The 24,765-nt window shown below is 41.6% G+C and overlaps 2 protein-coding genes across 2 annotated transcripts in view; both read right to left on the reverse strand.

The window, feature by feature from the left end:
• Nucleotides 1-11,863, reverse strand: part of LOC117490943 (desmoglein-2-like) — a 31,976-nt gene extending 20,113 nt beyond the window's left edge. The window contains exon 1 of the mRNA XM_034140728.1: nt 11,672-11,863. Coding sequence (XP_033996619.1) covers nt 11,672-11,863 — 192 coding nt within the window. The remainder of the gene's footprint in view (nt 1-11,671) is intronic.
• A 10,048-nt stretch (nt 11,864-21,911) lies between these two features.
• Nucleotides 21,912-24,483, reverse strand: LOC117491001 (desmoglein-2-like). Its single transcript, XM_034140808.1, has 2 exons — nt 24,131-24,483; nt 21,912-23,989 (listed from the first exon to the last, which is right to left on the reverse strand). Exons 1-2 carry the CDS (start codon nt 24,389-24,391, stop codon nt 22,763-22,765), a joined length of 1,488 nt encoding a protein of 495 aa, XP_033996699.1. The 5' UTR covers nt 24,392-24,483; the 3' UTR covers nt 21,912-22,762.
• Nucleotides 24,484-24,765: the final 282 nt, after the last annotated feature.

Below are 24,765 nucleotides of genomic sequence, written 5' to 3' on the forward strand. Positions count from 1 at the left end.
GGGATAACTTTCCACAGCAGCATGATGTGACATGTGCTGATGCTCCTTTGTCTGTCTCTTGTGATTTAGTGACGCAGCAGCAAGCTCACGGTTCCCTGAAGGTTCTCCTGGAGATGGCTCGTCCCTCTGTGGTATTCATTCAGAATGATGTGCTGATAAGAAAGTGAGCGCCTCAGGGAAGGCAATTTGTTGGAGAACGTATTTACCAAGTTGTGTGCCCTCCAGGTTTTGTTAGTGTGGTGTTGCAGGTTTCTCACAAAGAGCTTGGCCAGGAGATGTTTGACTGCATTCTAAAGTAATCATGCTGGCTGTGATTTTATTTTTGCTTATATTAAGTAATTTGATGGTGAGATGAAACCTCACCAGTATGCTAAATCTTAGCTTAAAGCCTGCTTCTGCTGTCCCAAATAACAATGAAAAGTCAGACTTTAGAATATCTTGTTTTCAGATGGGTTAGCCTGTTGTCTTTATCTAGATTGGGTGCTAGTTATCTACTAACATTGATGTGCCAAAACAAGAGGTATACAGCAAGCTTTTCACTAATGCACCTTTTCCTACCAATATATATCATGGCATGTCTTTTAGGAAATTAGTTATTATTTATATATAATGTACACAAATTGCCTCCCTAGGCATGTGTTATTAAAGTGTATGTAACTATCTTTGGTAAAAAAGTGTCAGCTGAATGACATGGCTTTTTAAATATGCCTTAAGTCCCCCAAAATAAGATTGGTGAAGCAGCTTTTATAGATACGCTCCCAAACTCTGGAACACCCTACCTGGAGATATTTTTCAAACGACGGCTAAGGACCTATTTTTGTAGATTAGCTTTTAATTCGTTTTTTTCTTCTTTTTTTCATTGTTTTATTTATTGAATGTTTTTCTTTTTATATTGTTTTTATTCATTTTGACATGGGTCAGTCTTACTTTTACGGAGTGAGTTATCTGTTGTGAACTTTTTGATTAATTTCACGGTTTCCAATGTATTTAAAAAAATATTATTGTTGTATTTATTTTATTATTCCTCTTGCCCATTTCAGCTCTTGTTTACTTGAAATCTTATTTATAATGTACATATGTTGCATGTGTGTACAAAAAGGTTTCAACGTTTGACCTGAATTACATTTCTTGTTTTCTGTGTACCCTGTGTTTGAAAAGTACTATTTTGAGGTACTTTTGTACAGGTACAGTACATTTTCTACTATTTTTAACTTTTACTCCACAAGTCTGTAATCATTGTCTCAACCTAATTATTATACTCTTTACTGCACTACATACATACATTACTATTCCGATCTATATAAACGAAAAATCAACCCATAAATAATGTATTAAATTAAACAACCAAGCAGTAAAAAAAAATGATTATTTAAATGATCTTTATCTTTACCAGCTGCAACATTAAAATGAGCAACACATTAATGCATCAATAATTATAATACTGAATAACGAGTACATTTACTTTAATTTTCCATACATTTTGATGATAATATTTGACAGACAGATGGACAAAAAGACGAACAGATAGTGAACTCACCAGAACAGACAGGCGAAGCAGTAAAATGATGGCGGTCAGACCCTCCATGTCTCAGGTAAAAGCTGTAAACTGTTCCTCTGCAGCGGCTCCTGACACCCACAGGCCCTCAGAACATGGTTTCCCTCTGCTCCTCTTTGTTTCTCCCTCCTCTTTTATTCTAGATGTGCCAGCCCCCTTCCTTTTGCTTCTTCTACACAACTCCTCCTGTTTCCCTCACTGCTCACCCATCACACACATTGTACATTTTACATACATTCCAAAAAAGATAATTATAATTTGGAACTTGTTAACATATTTATGCACTGAATGAGAGTCCTACATAGTGTTACTTTACTGAGACACAGGATAGGACAGGTAAGCATCAATGATTCAGAAAAGGGCATTCATGATTTAATTTTTGTAGGGTATCATTGACATTAATCCCTTCTCTTTCCTACTTTTGTCACTTATTTCCAGCATCCATCTAGCTTCATCTTTCAAGCCAAACTGAGACCTGTTCACTTTAATTGTCTGCAAAGGCTAAAATCCCTGTGTTCTCCCTGTGAGTTTCTCTCCCAGACATTCTCTCTTGTGGCATAAGCCGTTTTGTATTATAGCAGCTATCGGATGGAATCAACACATGGAATACACAGGTTGCCATGTCCGACTATCACAAGTAGAATCATAATGAAAAATAGGCCAGTAAAATATGCCTGTAGAAAACGGCTTAAGCCACAATAGGATAGCAACAAGTAGTCAAGATAGTCAGATTACTGTAGCTTCGGTTGCTATGCTAACATCACCCATCTTATACCAGAGAAACTTTAATAACAGCGTTGTGATGCCAAACAGTGTCAATTCATACCGAAACACATTCACTTATGGGGGGGGATATTCATCAGCTGCTGTATGACAGTCAGACAGTGAATACTTTCCGTTAACGGTAGACTTCCCTTACGCAAAGAAAATATATTTCCCCATATATTAACTGTCAATATATTGCATTATTTTGTTTTCTGATTTACTGGTTAATTGAAAAGATTTAATAAAGGAAATCTTGCTGTTGGCTACACCAAGTGATACTGATTAATAATCAACATGAAAAACATATTTATTCATATCTACAAAATATATTGAAAATATATTGAAGATATATAGAATAATATATTGTGTTAATATATTACAATATATATATATATTGAATAATATATTGTGATAATATATTGTAATATATGTGATAATACATCAGTAATTGCCGCTTTCCATATATTGAGTAATATATGTAAATATATATAATATATTGGTTGTGTATATATGTGAACATACATTTACTATATATTAACATTTATATGGGGACATGTACTATATATATTCACAAATATATGGGGACATGTATGTACTATATATTCAGATTTATATGGGGACATGTATGTAGAATATATTCACAATTATATGGGGACATGTACTATATATATTCACAAATATATGGGGACATGTATGCGCTATATATTCAGATTTATATGGGGACATGTATGTAGAATATATTCACAATTATATGGGGACATGTACTATATATATTCACAATTATATGGGGACATGTATGCGCTATATATTCACAATTATATGGGGACATGTATGCACTATATATATTCAGATTTATAAAAGACCATGTACGTACCATATATTCTGAACATGAGTGCAATATATGTTCACAATGAGGAGAAATGCATGTTCTGATAAAAAAAATCTTTCATTTAATTTCAAACCTTTATTTATGCAGGTGAATCCCATTGAGATCATTGATCTCTTTTTCAAGGGTGACCTGCTACAAGTAGGTTCCACATGAATACATATAAACATAACAGAAAAACAAAAAAGGACATCATACAGCATATTTACAGTGACTACAGTTTACATAGCTAGTAACATTTACAGGTTCCAACAGTTTCCGATTGGATAGCATCTATCCTTGCTTTAAAAACATTTAGTGGAACCAAAATGCTCAGACTGTTCCAAGTTAGCGGAGCTGCGCATCTACAGATGGAGCCTCTTATTTTGGACCCCAGCATACAGCTTCCTGCCGACTGCCAGCCAGTTGCCAGCCAGTTGCCTGCCAAAGACCAGTATTCAGGAATGTTAGGCCCTCCCACTATTCTCCAATTTCAGGGTTTAACCAGGAGATGGCGCTATATATTAAATAACTAAGACTTAGTTTTTCACAATAGAAAATGCAGATATTATATAAAAAACTAAAGTTAAAATCTTGTTTTTAATGCCCCAAGAGCAATAACATCTTGTCACAAGCTTTTTGGAAGAAAAAGACTGACTCAAGAGACCTGTAGTTGACTAATTACAGGCCTCAATAAAGTTCTGCCATTGGTTGTGAAAAACAACGGTGGACATAGTGGAAAGTGAAATTGACATTGTCGAATTTAATAAAAATACAAAATAATGTATCTGTGTACGTGTTTTACTATGTGATCTGCACTTATCAAACATCTAATTAAGGCGAGACACCCCAGGTGAATAGGGTATTTTTAACTTAAAGATATCAGCTAAATATTTCTCCAGTTAATTACTTACAATAAGGCAATTGTTTTTTGTATTACAAGTTTTCTGAAATAGCATGTTTAAATATCCAAATGAACCATTATCTCATGAAATATGCGCATATTTTAACACATTTCAGGAACCGAAATCTGAACTTTGGATAAAGCCAGGATCAAAATTATTGTTTCATTTTGTAGTCATATTAGTATCTAAGGCTTTTACAGAAGGGATTTTGGATATCTCTTTTTATCACTCCATAAATCAGAAAATACTGTCAACAGCCCTAAAATATCAATTTTCACCATGTTTTTAGGTATAAAATGTTATATAATTCAGGCTATGAATTATATATGACCAAACCCTTCTGTAAAAGCCTTCATAATATTGATAGGAATATAACTGGAAGGTTTGGTGTATGTAACTGCTGAGTGATTCTACAATTTAGGGTACATTCCATGTCCATTGATGTCCATTGATGATAATTATAATTATTCTAACTATTTTCTTCAAAAATATCATATTTTGCCTATTATTGGAAAGCATGTTATAATATCACACAAACATTATGTGCATCCTATGCTTTATTTAGCTTGAAATGTGTCATGATGTTCTTAAATTGTCAGTTTTTGCTATGTCCGTTTTTCAGTTGAGGGTGTCTTGGATTCAAAATAATGAATAAAAACCATTAAAGTAAATTTAAAAAATGATTCATTTATTTCAAAAGTCTAAATACTAAAGAATAATAACATATTTTTAATTGATTTCCCCCTTTAAATAATTTAAATATCTTAATATATGAATGTCCGCAAAAGTTCTGTCAACTATGTTACTAACAGAACTTCCCCCTTTAACTCAAAAATTGTTTGTCCCAATACCATGTCACCAGCATCACATGATGCCATGTTCCTCTTTGGCAGACATTTTGAACACACTGTGGTGATTGTCCTCTACATTTTTACAATATTTTATGTATAATAGCACATGGTCAATTAATATACTCATTGACAATCAACAATGTTACGTACATTGTTATGGTTTACAATTGTTTAATGATTTTAATTCAATTATATGTGCAAATGTGATGTTAACCTGTTCAAGAAAATGACATGTGGTCATCCAGGCAAGGCCTACCATTGAAATGATGGGTCAAAATAGGGAAATTGTCAACTAGGTTACCTGTCAACTGAGTTACCCAGTACTGTAATAACTGTAGTAACTTAGTTGACAGGTAACCTAGTTGACAATTTGTACGACATGTAGACGTCATTACACATCATTATCAATGGAATTTTGCACTTCTGCCTTGAAATTAACATAGTGCTGATGGTTAATAATGTGTCCAGTCAACTATGTTATTTGCGTCAAATGTTTGACTTTCATTGTCAACTATGTTGCACCTCATTTTTTCAAATTTAAAATATCTAAAATAGTGCTTCTGATATCCTTTATAGTATAATGTATATCTACACAGGTTGGAGTTTTACATGACATCTCTTAAAACTATCAAAATGACCTGTATGGTAGTTTTATAATACAAAATATCCCTAAACTTAATGACAGTGCTGAACATATCACATGAAAAAACAAAACTTTAATACAATTATTTTTTAAACTTTAAAAAATCTTTGGATATATGGTAGAATAGACTCAAGAGCCTTTCAAATTTGATTTTACTTGAAGTGCAGGACTTAATCAAATGATTGTAATGACATCAAGTTTGTCCGTAACATAGTTGACAAACTGAGTAGTGAAAACATCCTTTCCCTTAAAATAAAAAAATATATAAAAATGTTTAAGCTTTGCAACTAGTGGATATGTTACACTGAGGAATATACTAACTTGAACCACTGATTGTTCTATCTATACATTTTATTTGGCATTAGTAAATAATTATGCACATTTACAGATATTTTACATGATATGAGTGATAACACGTGTTATAAGGGCTATTTCGCACAATAGGTGTGCCTTGAGATTTTTACTTGTCCTTTGGTGTGCCTTGGGCACAAAAAGTTTGGGAACCACTGCTGTAGAGAAATGTAAACGTTCACCATCCCCCACCCGCCTACTGTATGTTGCTTTTTGACATGTAAATGGGTAACTACCCCCCTCTGAGTGAATACCTGTTGTACCTGTCCGGGGCTAAGCCCATAGGACGATGCTCTGATGTCATCACCCTCGCACATTGGTCATATGTTTACAAAAAACGATGTTAACACTTTCTCGTTCTTAATATATGCTATATTTAGGGTCGATATGTGTTGAATTTACTTTAAAATAGCAGATCACTGTGATTCACTTCTCCGCGGCTCCTCCGTGCAGAGAGGCCCCCCCCCCCGTTGACAATTCACGAGCGTCTAACTCTCTCCCCCCTGTGAAGAGATATCACAGGGGGGGGTTGGGACACACACATTCCGATGGCCAATTCGTTTTAAACAAAGAGTGGGGTGGGGGCTGGTGAACGGTATGGTCAATGTTTGTAAACACTGTGACATTTTGACTTTATTTGATCATTTCAGTTAAAAACTAACGTTCATATTTCATATTACTGTTTTGCCTGGCTGGACCTGTAATTTACAGGAAAGGAGTGCACGCTACTAAAGAGACACGCTACCATGGAAACCAAACAATGGTGTTGCTGTATTGAAGTCCGAGTGGAAACAGTCATATTTGGAGCGTTATGTTAGAATGAAACAGCGAGGTCGTGACTCACAAAAAAAAAGTGTTACTTCACTAACTGTAAGCTTGTCACTCAGAGTAACCTACAGTTAACTTAACTGTTGGAAAAGAAAGATCAGAGTTAGGAGTGTGAACACACAGCTGAGAGCTGCCGTTTCATTCTGACTGTTTAAAAAACGGTAACAACGGACTATTTTTCTTAGCGGATGCATGTAAATTTAAATCAATACATAGAACTATGTTTTAAATCAATAAAAATATTTTCTAAATCCATAAAAGCATTTTAATTAATATTGGGAGTCATGTCGTTACTTTGTTGAGAATGTGGCCATGTAATAAGCGGGGTAATTTGCAGCGACTTGGTCATTATGGGGAAAAATAACACCCAGGGATCAAGATCCCTCCGCGACGCGGAGGGATCAGTAATTTTTAGTGAATTACTGAGTTTAGGCACGTTAATAACATTTTAATGAAGTTGAATACAGTATATTCATATTTGTCAGTGATTTCATGTCAATTCGGCGAACATAAACGATTAAATTAGGATTAAAAATCGAGAGCCGGCTGCTGTTCGTTACGGTAACCCAACTAGGACACTTGACACAGTGGCTTTTGGCAAAGCACACAAAGAAAACAAAAAAAACAGAGAGAGATGAGTTATTGTTATTACAACGTGACTTCACTATTATTTAACAACTATTTTTATTGGGTTCTTTTATTTGGGGTTATGTACATTGTCAGAATAAGTGAGAAATGGATTTAACTTCTGTTAGACAGCTATCATACTGAATAAATATTTATGCAAAAATGTATGGCATTAATAATGTATATCTAATTACATTTAAAAATGTATGGCATTAATAATGTATATCTAATTACATTAACTGTGAATGTCTTTCATTTTATTTAAAATGAAATAAAATTACATAAAACATTTTCCATAAAAAAGTTGATTCAAGAACAAATCAGTACTTTTCTTATATGACTATTATTGCTAAATTTGAAAGGTCTTTACCAGCTTTGGAATTATATATATATATATATAGCACCTTCTGCCATCCCATCTCTACTGACATATGGATCTTAACAAAGATCCGCTATACATTAGTACCAGATATACTGTACACGGACATTTTAGTGAACCAGACCAGCTGTTTCCGCCGGGTCTTCGCTTCCCGGGCATCACGTTGTTTACAAGTGTGTTCAGATGCTAAATGACAAGTGCAAGTGACAATTGTTGTCGTCTTCTCTGTGAACGTTTTTTTCTCCGTTATTTTGCCATTTTCAGATTTAAATTTCGAGCGGAAAGCTAACCAGGAAGTAATAATTACTTAAGCGGAGAACGGAGAAAGTAAACGTTACAGCAGGCATAACAACAGCCGGTGTTTATTTTATTATAATATATATCATTTGTTTTAAAGCTCAATATATAGTTCTATCCGTGACATATGGATCTTAACAAAGATCCGCTATACATTAGTACCAGATATACTGTACACGGACATTTTAGTGAACCAGACCAGCTGTTTCCGCCGGGTCTTCGCTTCCCGGGCATCACGTTGTTTACAAGTGTGTTCAGATGCTAAATGACAAGTGCAAGTGACAATTGTTGTCGTCTTCTCTGTGAACGTTTTTTTCTCCGTTATTTTGCCATTTTCAGATTTAAATTTCGAGCGGAAAGCTAACCAGGAAGTAATAATTACTTAAGCGGAGAACGGAGAAAGTAAACGTTACAGCAGGCATAACAACAGCCGGTGTTTATTTTATTATAATATATATCATTTGTTTTAAAGCTCAATATATAGTTCTATCCGTGACATATGGATCTTAACAAAGATCCGCTATACATTAGTACCAGATATACTGTACACGGACATTTTAGTGAACCAGACCAGCTGTTTCCACCGGGTCTTCGCTTCCCGGGCATCACGTTGTTTACAAGTGTGTTCAGATGCTAAATAAAAGTTTAGCTTGTACTTTTGATACCCCGCCTCTCGGCACCACAACATCCAGTTTACTGTATTTCACATGAGCGATGTCGAACATTGAAAAGTCCTTATAAAATCTCTGTTATTAGATCAGTACTTTTCTTATATGACTATTATTGACTTGAACACTGAGAATGTATTTATTAACTTCAGACATTTGAAATATTTGAAATCAGATGAAAACAAACTGTAACGGACCCTGCCGTGTTATCTATGATTACTATGCCTTACTGTACATTCATAATTTCAGCCGGAGGTAGGTGGTAGGCGTTGCGGAGGAGCAGATTGCGAGTGAGGTGCCTGTTCTAAACGAACTATTCCAGCTGTTATAAAGCATTAAATAAAAAGTAAGCAAGGAATACAGAATGTTTCGTTACGTAACTTTGTTGAGAATGTGGCCATGTACATGTAATACATGGGATCATTTGCAGCGACTTGGTCATTGTGGGGAAAAATAACACCCATCCTGATCGTTTCAATGAAGTTGAATACAGAATATTCATATTTGTCAGTGATTTCATGTCAATTCGGCGAACATAAACATCAATGATGATGATTAAATTAGGATTAAAAATCGGGAGAGCCGGCTCGTTCGTTTTTTCCGACTAAACAACATCTATTATTTAGAAGTTGATTTCACATGACTCCAGTGTGGAACCCCACTGCACCCCCTGGTGGATCAATGATCCATTGCAGCTGGCTTCACAATAATTAAATGTATTTATCATGGGGGCGGTATCAAGTCTGACTGGGGGCCGGCCGGCCATCACGGAACGTGCATGAACCGATCACGACCCTCGCACTTTAAACTGTCCAAAATAAGACGCTTCATCTGTATATGCGTGCATATATGCGTGCATATATGTGTGTGTCTATATATATTTATAAACTGTATATTATTTTCCATCATTCAATGGACAATTTGTACTTTTTTTATATGTAGGCTACCATCAAACATATGTTCATATATAAAGTGGGTAACTATACAAAACGAAGTGAGATAACTGTTTATGAATATCTGTTCAATTTTATGTAAACTCATGAAAGATAAATGAGTGTTTCAATAAAACTATTACATATAAATGTATAGTGCAGTTTTTGTTTTCATTGCAATATATTTTTTTTATATGTATCAATATATAGCCATACATGGTCCATGCATATATTGCAATATATTTAAAAATATAAGGACTACTTTCCCATATATGGAAATGTATGATCCAATATATTGTATTATATTTACCAATATATTACAATATATTTTTGTTTCATAAGGGTTAACGCCGGTGGATGAGCAGAACTGCAGCGGTCGGTAAATGCCGCTGAACCACATTAATAAACAATGAACCACGGCACTCTGGAGAAAAGTATAAGGTTTGAGAAGTAGTTCTTTAATTTAATCTGGCTTCGTATGATTAAAAGCAACACGATCATCGACTGAACAGAGTCCCCCATTGTTGTTGTTGTTGTTGTTAGCGGTGTTGGGAAAAAAATCAGTGACGTAGACAGTGATGTCATGACGCAGCACCAGTTGGGATCTGAGTGGTGGAAACACAACTGTGGCTAAAAAGAAGAACCAGTTCGGAACCAGAAGAGCACAAGCATGGAGCTAGAACTGGAACTGGTTTGGTGGAAAAGTGACATAAGCGGTTTACCAATCACAGCGGAGCCAGCCAGCTAACCAATCAGAGCAGACTTGGCTGTGTTTTCAGACAGAGGGTGAAAAGAGGTGCTGCAGCACAGGAAGTATGAGAAAAATAAAGAGCTTTTTGAATATTAAAACATGTAAACATCTCACAGTAGAGGCACAAAATACAAATATGAACCTGAACATTTGCATAATATATGGTCTTGAATCTACACTGTTGCCCATAAAGTTGGAATAATTGTTTTTTCAGACACATTCCTCTTTTTATTCCTTATTAAACACACAATCATTTCATGAGAAGAGGTAAACAAGTATGTTATGAGCAACAGTGTATGTGGGGCTATGTTTTTTTTTTTTTTCAGGGTGAATACCAAATAGTTTTATGGTGAAATCCATCTATGTTCTATAGAGAGGCAAAGTCCCTGCCTTTCCGGGGGACCTCCATGGGACCTTATTTCGGAAAAAGTATGTATTGAAGTCAATGGAGAGAGAAAAGTTATCTTTCGAATTGTGCCACGAATTACACATATGATGTTTGTCAATTTTTAAAACATAATTTTGCAAGTTAAAAAAATAAAAATGTGTCGTAAAACTGTGAAGTAACACTTTTTTTTGTGTGAAACCGCTCAATGAACTACATCTCCCGTCTCGCACCACACACCAAGACGGCCGTCACGTTGGCACATTTCACTTCTTTCTTTCAGAATGAGGCGGAAAGTATTAAAAGAGGTGAAAATCACTACAAGTCTGGGCATGTTGAGAGCTGTACATACACACAAGGGGAGTTAGTCGGTTCCGTAAGAGCCAGCATGCGGGACCGGGATTCTGGGATTTGTAGTCTTTCTAGTTGCGTATTTTTCATAGTCTTATATTTCAACAGTTTTACGACAAACTGTGACTTTTTTTACATGGAAATAATTTTTTAAGATTGACAAACATCATATGTGTAATTCGTGGGACAATTCAAACGGGATCGAAATATACGTTTTCTCTCTCCATTGACTTCAATAGATAATTTTATAGTAGATGGGCGGGACTTCACCTCTCTATCTCACACAGGCTCCGCCCTCTACTGGACTCTATGGGTACTACTCTTCATCAATGATACGTGAGCGTTCACACACTGAATTTGCATAAACGTAGCCGGCCAATAAGGGCGAGCCTACCTGAGTGCGCGTGCAGGCCGCACAGTATATAAGGCAGCTAAACCTGCTGACTGTCATCCTTTTCTCTTCAGCGAGCGGGACAACACCTGAGAAAAGCATTCGAAACAAGTAAAAAGTATCTTACCTCCAGGCAAGCGAATGGAGTCGCCACTGCAGGAAACCCGGGCCTGTCCCTCATGCCCGGCTTAATAGCGGGCGCCGATCCACACCAGCTCTGGTTCGCGTGCCTGGGACCAGACCACGCCGAAGACGAGCTTGAGGTGGTGGACGTGGGAGACCAGGATATGGCCGAGGCAATGCCACCAATGTTCGACATCCCAGCCGTTGCGGGTTATGGCTCTGTTTGCTGAGGAGGAAGAAGATGACTTCGCCTCATCGGTGTCTGACACTTCCGGGTCCGGAATCCACGGAAGTCCACCGCACATGTCTGCCCGCCAGGTCGTGTCGGACTACCGCTCCCCCCACCACTGCCGCCGAAGCCGGTAAGCCGGTGTTGAGGTCTCCATATTAGGTTGACTACTTAAAACGAAAGTTAATTATAATCAAATATAATCAATTATATTTAAGCAATAGCTCACGACGGGCCGAACCACGCCCCTTAACTGTGATATAATGGCCATATACCACGGCCTGAAGTGAGCTATTGCTTTTATAAAACGGTTACCAAGTGTGGCAATATGAATGAAAAATACACACTCTAATTTAAATAGTTGTTATTATTAAATAATGATGTTCAAAATAAAATAGTCCCTCCGTTGCCTTCTGCACAAAACATAGTGCGAGGTGGTTGCTATGCAACAACACTAACAACAGCTAGCGAACATATTAGACAGAGAGCGTTGATCCATTATTTGGCTATTTATTTACATTAATTTGTATGTTGCCGTTTATTGTGCACCCACTGAAAAACTGTCCAGCATCAGTAGAATGGCTTACGTGGTTACTTGTATAGGTTGAGGTTGTTCTAGGCTGTTGCTTGGCGTGGCGAGAATATTGCTCCACTTTCTCCGGTCCCCGAGATTCGGCTTCCAGTAGCTCTGGAGAGAGCTTTCGCACCTGTGGCCACTAACGGTCATAATTTCTCTGCTTTGTTTCAAGACCCGCATCAGAAAGCTTTTGAATGGTGATACTTTTCCAGTTGGTCTACCTGCTCTTCACGTAGCTCTACATGTCGTCGTTTAGGTGCTTTTTGTTCTGGAGATAGGCACTCCTCAATCCACTCCATAGTAAGACCCCCCCCCCGGAGGTCGAAGTTAATCTTAAATGTTTTTGCGGACCTTTTTGATTACAGATTTGAAAACATCGTTGCTTGCTTTAAAAGTAGCACAAGTCATTATGTCAAACCTTGGAAAGTATCTAGATATCCCTGCCCTAATGCCAAAGGAACTGCACACTGAATATGTTTTGCAGTTTGATGTCTATGTCTGGACCGCTGCGTAAAAAGGAGGGTTTCTGCCCCGTTACTTCTCCGCTGTTTTCTTGTCCCAGTTTGAAAAGCAAACTGGGACAGTTTGCTTTTCAGCCCAACTGTATACGGTTTTTCTCAGACGCGGAGGGATACTGACTTGTTGTGAAAAGTAACTACAATTCTACCCGTGGTATACGCTCAGTATACCACGGCTAAGAACCAATCAGATTGCTTGATTTGACTTGTCCGTTTTATAATCTTGTATAACCCACAATGAAAATGCTTCATATTTTATGATTTTCTATATTTACAGTATAAACAAAACACAAGTGGTATGTTAAGTTGAGTGTAAGGCCTATTATGGTTTATGGGTGTCACTGATAAGAAAGAGAAGACAGTTTCTTCCCACAGCGGTGCACAGGGGGGGGCTCCTGACTTTTTGGAGAAATACTAAGGCCCCAAAAATGTGTTTATGCCATAGCCGAGAATAATATTTTGCAAGTTCTGCACACTAGAGGCCATGCCCAGTTTCCACAAATATGGGTATGGAGGAGGTGTCTTTAGGTTTTTCTGTCCTGGGACTGGGTTACTCACTCCAGTTCTGCAGCGTCCCTCCTCCATCCCCCCCTTCAGTAGAGGGCAACCTCCGATACTGGGGGTCCCCAAAGCATTTGCTGAAGGGGAGGGACCTGCGTAGAGACAGCTGTAGGTGGTGGCTGGCCTCTGACAGAGACCCGGCACATCAGCCTTCTCGAGCTACAGGCAGTAGTACTGGTCCTACAGCACTTCAAACCCTTACTACAGGGAAAACATGTGCTGGTGAGGAGCGACAACTGCACCACAGTTGCTTACATCAACAGGCAGGACGGAGTCAGCTCCCCCGCCTTGTTGAGCGCAGCGGAGAACCTGTGGTCAGTGGCGGCTCCAGAGTATTTTTGTTGGGTAATCTATGGTAGGGCTAACCCATACAGTGGTGGGGCTCAAGTCAGTATTTGCAATGTAATTACATACACGCTCCCCTTGACAGTGAAACGCCACGCGTGAGGTTTAGATTATTTCCCTGTCTCAATCCAAATTGAACTGTATGAAATAAAAAGGCACATTTGACTTGTAGTAAATAAAAAGGGCGACCTGGAGCCAATCCTGCAATTTCCCCACAGGTGAAAGAGTTGACATGCTGAAAACCCAACCACTGCAGGGGGGTCTGGGGGGATTCTCCCCCAGGAGATTTTTTGAAATACTAACATAAAATACACATTCTGGTACTCTCTTGAGAAGAAAAATAAATAAATCTATTACTACACATTTAAAAATATGAATGCCATTTTAGTTTTTTGTTACTTTGTTCTGAAAGCTGAACCTGCTGCTCCTCACAGAGAGAAGAGGCAAGAGGCTGTGTGAGCTGTACTTTACATTGTGGATAAGGGTGGATAGCCCCCATTGTTCTGTGTGAAAGACAGCCCACACACCTATCAATCATCAAACCGTGGGGTCTTATTTCATTACGTGTTGATTTCTATCAACACGTAATGTTGTATCGATGTATATAGAGATGTACTACAGCAAAAGTATTCTCCGTCGGGACTTCCTGCAACAACACCACGCCGTTATCGTGATTCTGATTGGCCAGAAGACATTATCAAAGATGTTTTATTGAGAAGACGATCACTACGTGACAAAAGTTTTCAAAACCGTTTCTAGTCTTCGGTATTTCCAGACAAGTGGCTACTGAAATCAATCTTACTAACTGCTGTCTGTGCAATTTACTCCGCGCGAGTTGGCGGACTTTATTTTGCTTACTTTAACATCATTTTTCATGGTGGGGCTAAGGTGGGGCTAAGCCATTTCTTGGTATGGCTGTAGCCTACCCCAGCCATACCCTGGCGCCGCCACTGCCTGTGGTTGTGGGCCTCAGAGAAATGTTTTAACTCTAAAGGCCCCCCACATTCCGGGACTGGAGAACAGTGGGGCCGGCCTCATGTCAAGAGGCAGGTCCCTGCCAGACGAATGGTGGTTCTCCCTGGCTCGGCAGGACAATCCACCCTTGGGGGTGGACACGTTTGCACACAAGCCATGGCCAAGATAACTGCTCTACGCCTTTCCACCACTGCGTCTCATTCCCCCACTCCTGGAGAGGGTGAGACGAGAACAGTTGTAGGTCATAGCCCCAGGTCACCGCTCGGCGCCGTGGTACGCAGAAGTGACACAAATGATGGTGGGCCAGCCCTGGACCGTCCCTCAGTTCTGGGGGGCGCTGTCTCAGGAAGCAGGTGCAATAGGGGCGTGACTCCTGAGAGGGACAAGCTGAGAAGAGGTGGACTGTCTGACAATGTTATACAGACTATCCAGGCAGCAAGAGTGGGATCAACCACAGCCTGTTACGGCCCCTACACACGGCGGCGTGCGTTGACGCTTCAACGCTTCTGCCCATTCACTTTGAATGGGGTGACGTCACGATTCGCCGAACTGCATTGTGGGAGCAAAGCGTAGCTTTTCTCGCGGTGCTCGCTGCAAAAGTAGAGCAATGTTCTACTTTTGAAGCTGAGGCGGAGGCGTCAGCCAATCAAATCCTGCGTATGCAAATCTGCCAGTACAAGCGCTAGCCAATCAAACCGCGTGTATGCTGGGAGAGCCAGACCGCAGTTCATTTCCTCATATGCCAAAAAATGGAGGAGAAAATAATCGTAGCGGTAGGGAATCACCCGGTGCTTTCAGTCCCTGTTCACCTACCGGGATACAAACCGGAGGAGCCAGACATGGAGGGAGGTGGCAGAGACAGTGGGTGAAACTGGTAGGTTTTCGCCTGTTTGGGGAGTTTATATCCAGTGTACTTCATTTGAATGGACAGCTAGCAGGCATAGGCAGTATTTAGCCAGCATGGAATGTTGCGTAAAATAGCACCATAGACATTAATGTCATAAATGTTCATCATATAAAGTGTGACATGTAAAACCTTTTATGCAATTAAAAGCAGAGATTCATGTGATTGGTTGTTGGTCGCGTTGCTCGCGTAAACTCCCCAAGCTCAAGACACGCCCACTGCCAAGCGGCAACGCACGCCGCCGTGTGTAGGCGGCGTTACAGGACGAAGTGGTTGGGATTCCAACATTGGTGCGAGGAGGAGAGTCTAGAGCCTCTGTCCGGTACATTGGGCTCTATTCTATCCTATTTACATGCTCTACGCCAGGGGTATTCAACTAAAATTCAACGAGGTCCAGTTAGAGAAAATCTCCCCATGCAAAGGTCCGGAACATCAAAATGTCTAACTTGCTTTATGAATTAGTGTGATATATATTGAAGTAGCCTGTAGCCTTATCAACGTCTGCATGTAATCAACAACTGACTGCCAATCAAATAAAGAAAGTACAATTCATAAACAACAATATTTATTGTCAATTAACATTGAACTATACAGATATACAGTAAAATACTGTGGATATGTGTAATGTTCCTCTCTGGCTGCATTTAAAAATAAAATAGGAGAAAATAAATAAAATGGCTTTTGAAAATATGTGCATCTTAAAAGTGCTTAATTTTAGATAAATAAAATAAAGTGTAGCAGCAGCTTGAGTTTCCCTTTTTCTTTGTTAACCGTTTCACATCATGACTTAACAGTTTCAGCCGATTATAGAACATATCAGTCTTTACACATCATAACAATTTAACAGTTTTAAAGTTTCTCTTTCTTTCCCTCTTATATTGCAGTCCATCACTCACTTTTTTTTAATTCAGTTCAAGAATTGAGCTTGAGCTTGTCCTGCCAGGAGTTTAAATCTGGGCTGAAATGGTGTCAGGGCCATTCTCATACACACATGCAGGTGCTCATTGGTTAGCCTCGGTTAGCCTGCCCTGGAACGATATTTAGTTTGGTGGACTGATCATATTGGGCTCAGAGACTGCTTATTTTTTGTGACCTCAGTTCTGACTTGAGAGGGAATGTTTGGTCACACTTTGTGTTTTGTCTCATAGTGGCGTTTTGGCACTTTTAATGAGCGCCACGGTCTCTGAATGAGACACACTGGTTCTGTGCTCCCAGTGGGCAGAATGAACATGAATGAGTCCGTCCACTCAGGGTTAAAAGCTCTGTTCTCACTGTCCACTTTCCTCTTCTTGGAGAGCGCCATGTGTAATTATTTGTCTCTCACTGTCTGCCGCTAACACGCCTGTTCATTCTCCTCTCCGCTTCTCTCCCTGTATCGCTAATTATTCTCTTCACTCACTTTCCTCTCCGCTTCTCTCTGCCGCTCTCTCGTCTCTTCTTCTGTGTTTCTCTCCCTGTATCGCTCACTCGTCTCTTTCGCCCGCCCCTGTCGGCAGCGGTTAAAATAGAATCGCCCCGTCAAAATTGAATTCCCCTATTAATGTATTGATTATAGGTCCGGGTCCGTATAGGTCGGCGTCTGGGTCTGGATCCGGACCGCCTGTTGCCGACCCCTGCTCTACGCTTTTCCACCGCTGCGTCTCATTCCCCCACTCCTGGAGGGGGTGAGACGAGAACAGTTGTCGGTCATTCTGGTAGTCCCAGGTCGCCGCTCGGCGCCGTGGTACACAGAAGTGACACAAATGATGGTGGGCCAGCCCTGGACAGTTACTCAGTTCTGGGGGCGCTGTCTCAGGAGGCGGGTGCAATAGGGGCGTTACCCACTCTGGGCCAACCTCCCCAGGCTTGGTTCCTGAGAGGGACAGGCTGAGAAGGGGTGGACTGTCTGACAAGGTTATTCAGACTATCCAGGCAGCAGGAGCGGGATCCACCACAGCCTGTTACGGGCCGTCTCCACAGCAGCGTTAAAAAATCTTGAAACGCTTCTGCCCATTCACTTTGAATGGGGTGACGTCACTTTCCCTCACTTTTCGCCGAAATGCTTTGTGGGCAGGCGAGCGGAGATTTTCAGGATTTTGAGGATTCAAAGTTGAACAATGTTCAACTTTTGAGGCTGAGGTGGAAGCGTCAGCCAATCAAATCCCGTGTACGCAAATCTGACAGTTCAAGCTCTAGCCAATCAAACGGCGTGTATGCTGGGAGAGAAATACCGCAGGTCATTTCCTCATATTCCAAAAAATGGAGGAGAAATTAGCGGTAGCGAATCAATCACCCGGTGCTTTATGACCAGACCTACCGGGATATAAACCGGAGGAGCCAGGCATGGAGGGAGGTGGCAGAGACAGTGGTAGGTTTTCGCCTGTTTTGGGGAGTTTATATCCAGTTTACTTCGGGCTTTTTTGCTTCGTATGTCGCGGGCGGGAGATTCATGTGATTGGTTGCTCGCAAAAAATCCTCAAGCTTCAGATACGCCCACCTCCAAGATTTTTTTAACGCTGCTGTGGAGACGGCCCGTTACAGGACGAAGTGGTTGGGATTCCTGCAGTTACTGGAACTGGTGCAGCCGGGCGATTGGTTCACAAGCATCGACCTGTAGGACGCTTACTTTCATGTCGAAATTGCTAGAAAGCCAAAACACAGGAAGTATTTGCGTTTTGCCTTCCAGGGGATAGACTACGAGTACAACAGACTACCTTTCGACTACTCCCTGTCCCCACGCACGTTCAGCAAATGTGTGGCCACAGCGCTTCAGCCGCTTCGTGACCATGGCATGAGGGTTTTATTTTATCTCAACGACCTCATAGTCATGGCCAGGTCCAGGGAATGGGCAGATGTTCCACACAGCCCAATTGATCTTACACCTAACCAAGTTGGGGGTTTGCGGTCAATTGGAAGAAGAGCAGTCCCATACCTCACCAGCAGGTGGGGTATCTGGGGATTTTTGCTCGATGCAAGAGAGAGGTGTATGCCCAATCGAGAAGGAGGGCAGGCTACGTGCCACTCTGTCAGAGAACAGACATACGTCCCTGCTTCAGGCAGACTGAACGTTGGTGCGAGGAAAGGAGTCTAGAGCCTCTGTCCGGTATATTGGGCTCTATTCTATCCTATCTACATCTAATGGTGGACAAGGGGCTTGCTCACTCCACAGTGAAGGTGTATGCAGCAGCCATCTCGTCCTGCCATGAGGGATTTAGCGGCAGGTCAGCCTTTAGTCAACCGCTTCTGACGCGTTTTTTGCAGGGAGTCAGGAGACAGCGCCCAGTGGTGCATGTCTCCACCCCGCAGTGGGATCTGCCGTTGGTGCTCGAGGCTTTGGTTACATAACCGTTTGAGCCTCTGGAGCTCTCCTCCCTGAAGGTGCTGTCATTGAAAACAGCTTTGCTGCTTGCCTTGACTTCGGCCAAAAGAGTATGCGAGCTGACCGCTCTGTCGGTGAACCCGAGTTGCCTTTTGATTCGGGGCGACACTCAGACCGAACCCCTCCTTTGGGACAGGGAGGCAAAATTGCACCTCCTCTGCCCAGTTTGTGCGCTGGCATGTTATGTAGGGCGCACGGCTTCCATTAGGCGCACTGCATAGCTGTTTGTGTGCTTTGTGGATGGTGTGGCCGGTAAAGCTCTGTCCAAGAAACGCCTGACAGGATGGCTCTGCGAGTGCATTTCACATGCCTATGGGCAGGCGGGGAGAGCCTTCCCCACTGGGGTCCGTGCACACTCTACACGTGGTATAGCTGTGTCGACAGCCTTGTTCAACGGCGTGAGTGTGGAGGACATATACACGGCGGCGTCTTAGTCTACGCCAGGCCCCTTCATAAGGTTTTATCTCTTGGCCATGTCTGGCTCCTTTTAATCGTCTGTGCTTGCTGGGGCAACACAGGACTGGTGAAAGGAGGGGGGCTGTGGGTCAGTAAGCTGTATCTGACCCCCTTGGACATAATGCACTTATGTTTTCCCATGCTCCTTAGGGACCCGGGAAACGTGGTGCGCAGTAAGCCCCATACAGGGCTGGAGGACTCTCTCCATATTTAATGTCATTCTAAAATCTCTGCCTATGGGCAGGCGGGGAGAGCCTTCCCCACTAAGATCCATGCACACTCTACAGGAGGTAAGCGTGTGAGAGTGGGGGACATAGTACACTTACGTTCTTCCCATGCTCCTTAGGGACCTGGGAAACGTAGTGCGCAGTGTGTAGTCACTTGCGCTGGCACCTGCAGGGTGGAGCTATGGGCTTATTCAGACCAATTAGGCTCTACCCAGCCAAGTAAGCTGCGGCCCCGACTTCTCCACGGTCACAACCGGGTGATAGGAAGTTGGGGTACGATGGCTGTTAACCAAAGGCCGGTCAGGGGCAGTGTGGTGGGTCGATGTTGTGGGACAACAGGGCGTTTATCCATCGGGGCTTCACCCACTGTACCCATAGAGTCCAGTAGAGGGCGGAGCCTGTGTGAGATAGAAAGGTGGGTTATGTATTGTAACCCTAGTTCTATAAGCACAGGCGGAGCCCTCTACCTAGGGGCCCTGTCTTTCCTATGACGCTCGCTGAAGAGGGTGTAGGATGACAGTCAGCAGGTGTAGCTGCCTTATATACTGTGCGGCCTGCACGTGCATTCAGGTAGGCTCGCCCTGATTGGTCAGCTACGTTTATGCAAATTCAGTGTGTGAACGCTTGTGTATCATTGATGAAGAGTAGTAACCATAGAGTCCAGTAGAGGGCTCCGCCTGTGCTTATAGAACTAGGGTTACAATACGTAACCCACCGTTCTCTTAGCTTTTTAAAATAACACATCTATACATGTCTATCTGATATTCAGTGCTGCAGTGAGAAGAGCACCTTTTAAACATTAACGCATGTAACATGTCAAAGTAGAATCACAAAATAAAATGATGAAACCTGAAAATGAGCATAATAGGGACCCTTTAAGGAAGTCATTGTTTAGCACAGTCACGTCATTTAATGGAATTGTTCATGCTGTAAGCAACATTTTAACTGGATATATTTACTAGGGAATTCCAGTAACATTGAGTTACATGACAAGATGCAAAACATAATGTATGACAGTATGATCATAGATTGTTCAAATGCAAATCATTGAAATATTTTAAAAACAACTAAACAGACAACAGCACTTAACTGGAACAGTGTGTTTCAGTTAGACTGTGAAACTGGGTGTAGGGAACATTTATTATAGCTGAAGAAAGAATCGCTTGAGGCTGGGTGTAATTGCACTTGTTGAATGCCTTCTGCAAGATGCAGCTGGTAGAAGGTCAGTTTTTGCAGCTCAACAATTGCAGAAGAAGTAATGTATATGTATGATGCGTTTACTTACCCAAAGTTGTTTGGTTTTTAGTTGTATATGATGTTTACATGCATATAATGTTCAAAAAGGTCTTTATTTGTCTCATACTGCCTGTGCTGCAGCACCTCTTCTCACCCTCTGTCTGAAACCAGCGCACATTCTGCTCTGATTGGTTAGCTGGCCGGCTCTGTTGTGATTGGTCAACTGTTTAGAGATTTACGGCCCCTAAGCCTATCACGTACAATGTGTTGGAGCACTAGCCTTTAGAAGCACGAGTGTAACATCGTGATGTTACTATGTAAGAAGTGAACAAAGGAGTCCAATGGAGGTGTTTCAGGCTAGGGGGGAGTGTGTGGGAGAGTAACTCGCTCTGAAGGGAACACAGGGATTTGAGCCTTTGCAGTATTTTTTTTTTACATGCACAAAAACGTACATAACTACACGACTACTGGAAAGGGAAAATCCCCCAAAACATAGTACGGCCCCTTTTAAATTAATGCTTATACAGTAGTCCAGATTTACCACATTGTGAAAACAAAACACACATATTTATTAGATTTGTATAGCTTTAAGCAGGAACAAGGTTTAATGGCTTCAAGGTTAGCAGTGTAAATTGGCTGGAAAATATGCAAATGTGATTTTCTTCTCTTCGGGCGCGTATTCTACCCTGAGCATGCTCTGTCCTGATCTTAAGTGGGCCTACTGTTAATCACTGTGGCATTTTACCAAGGTTATTACTGCCAATACAAAAAGGAAATACTTGTCATATAGCATAACACATTATATCAGCCTCTCGTTCTGCAGACAGATTAGAACATAAAGCGCTTGTTGACCTCAAGTGAATTGTAGAAACGTTTATTGAAGTTAGTGGTAGATACATGTTTCCCATCGGGGACAGACATTTACATTGACATTTTTTTATCCCAACACATTCAACTGAATCAACCCTAGTTTTTACCATTTAAAAAAAATAGTATAACGTTACATTCGTAAACATAGCAAAATATGCAATTATAGATTTTAGAATGACATTAAATAACACATAACGTCATGACAGGGAGCCTTTAAAAACCTTGTACCCAGCATTTACCATTAACCATTTATTCAAGAGCAACTATCAAAATCATATGAATATAAAAACATTTGTATTTGTAGATGAAACATGTTTAGATCAGGTCCCATTACAGAAAAACCAAAGTGCAAGTTAGTGGAAACAAATGAACAGAACAAACAATTTATGTTTTGTTTCTTACAAACATTAATTTTGTAATACACACAATTGAGCTCAATGTATTAAAAATATCGACTATCTCCTAATTAGTAAATGTACTTGTGTCCATGCTGCATGCCACATGGCTTCTGACGCTAACCCTATACCCTATCAGTGCAGAATAAGTTAACAAAAATACTTGCCAAAACCATTCAAACATTGAAGAAAAAAAAAACTTGTTGTAAAGTGCTTTTTCTTCAGAAAACTGTGATAATGAATGTATTCTTTAAAAAACAGGCGGATATGCTTTAGTGAAATAGAAGCAGCTATACGAACATGCATCTACATGTAGTTTCATTTCTTGCCAAACTGCTCACGCACACCCTCCACAAATAAACAGAAATTGACATACTCTTGTTAAAATATCTGAGGCTGCCTTGCCAGAAGTTTGAACTCTATTTTACAGTTTCCATTCCTATATTATAACTCAGTGAATTTCTCCTGCACCAACACCTTGCGGTAGGTGGGGGTTTTGCTCTCTGTGGTGCTAGAGGAAGTCACCACGTTGCTCTGAGAGCCAGCAGATGTTTTGCCCTTGCTATAAAGGACCTTTTTAGAGCCAGAGACGCCATTCTTTTGAGACAGACCTCCTGCCTCCTGGACCAGATGCCCTCCCTTGCTTTGCCCTCCGACCACCAGGACCCTCTGAGATCCTGAAAGCCCCCCTGACTGCAGAGTGCCCCCCTGCATGAGGAGGGTCTGACTGCCATGATGCCCTTTCATTGTCCCTGTAGGGACTTTTCCCTCCACCACCATCATGGTCTGGGAGCCAGAAAGGTTGCCAGTGTGGATGAGGTTGCCACCACTTCCATGGATCCCGTTCCCCTCCACCACCATCATGGTCTGGGAGCCAGAAAGGTTGCCAGTGTGGATGAGGTTGCCACCACTTCCATGGATACCGTTCCCATCCAACAGCACCATGCGTTGGCCCCCGGCTTGCCCGCTGGACATCATTGTCTGTCCCTGAACCACCATGCCTTGGGCATGTCCAGTCTGGGTGCCGTTGAGCAGTACCATGCCCTGCAGGTTAGAGGTTGGTGCCTCCGCCAGCATCACAGTGTTCTGAACCTGTGGCTGGACCATGTACTGCATCTGCTGCAGCACAGGGGTGGCGGTGGTGTAGTAGACTGGCTGCGGCTGCGGCTGTAGCAAAATCATCTGGCCTTGATTCATCATCCCTTCATTTACTGTGGTCCTCCCCGTGTTCACTGTGGTCATCCCTTCATTTACTGTGGTCCTCCCTGTTTTCACTGTGGTCATCCCTTCCATTGCTCTGGCCCTGCAGTCCTTCACCACCTGAGAATGTTCAGATTTTTCCCTGACCACAGTCTGAGGGGCGGGCGGCTGCACCTGGGATGGAGGAGGCATCTGTTGGGTCATCACACTTGATGCTGAGGTGTGAGTGTGGATGGAGGGACTGGGCTGAGGAATGAAGGCTGGTTTGACCTCAGTTTGGATCTTCTTGCCTCCGCACACCTCAGCCAGGGTCTTGAACTTCATGCCGAGGTCATCGAGGAACTGCAGGTCGTTCTCGGACTCCAGGAGGCTGCAGCAGCCCACTGATCCAGCTAGGGAGCCCTGACCCTCGTAGTCATAAACTAAAAGGCCATCCTTCCCTCCAAGGTTTTCGTTTTCGCTTCTCACCTTCTGTTTAAAAAGAATAAAGAAATGATAAATAAGGTTACCTTTATTTGTGAATATGTTCCCCAGTAGACTGCGAAATATTTGGTTTTAGGAAAGACATTTGCAGTGGTAGTAGAAGTAACAAATATTTCATTGATTTCTCACCTGACCGTAGTACTGTCCCAGGAAGTGGTCTGGCAGAGCCATGCCATCATACATTCCTCCCCCTCCTCCTGATTCTCTGCTCTCAAACTCCGAATAGTAGCCTCTGCTGCTGGGCTGATTCCCCCATGTTTCTTCTCTCTGGGCTCCTGTGAAACCTTCTCCATAAAGAGCTCCGTTCATCCCATCCATTGAAGAGACAGATTTTTGGAAACCCATACCTGCCATGGGCGCCGATGCAAAAGTGTTTTTAGCCATGACCATATTTGCATCCTGTTGTACGGGCAAATTCAGTAGCGGCACCTCCGTGTTCTCGCCTTGGCCCTCAGTGCGGTAGTTAATGAGGTGAGATTTGGTGTCGATAAAAAAGCCAAAACACTTAGAGACAGAGGTGACTTTAAATGCCTGCAGGCCGGGGGAAATGCTTTTGTTGAAATCATGCAGGCAAGGAATGTTTGGCAGAACACAAACCGCCATTAAAATCCTCTCAAGGAAAAAGAGAAAAAAAACTCGCCCTGTTAGCCAAGCCTCACATTCTTTCGCCACAGATGGTTCTCCTTAGCGAGCACCTTGTACTGAATCAGGATTGGATGGAATTGCAGGAGAAGCCAGGCTTTAAAAAGAAGTGGCTCATTTGG

This window comes from Trematomus bernacchii, unplaced genomic scaffold, assembly GCF_902827165.1.
Source record: "Trematomus bernacchii unplaced genomic scaffold, fTreBer1.1, whole genome shotgun sequence".
Classification (NCBI taxonomy): domain Eukaryota; kingdom Metazoa; phylum Chordata; class Actinopteri; order Perciformes; family Nototheniidae; genus Trematomus; species Trematomus bernacchii.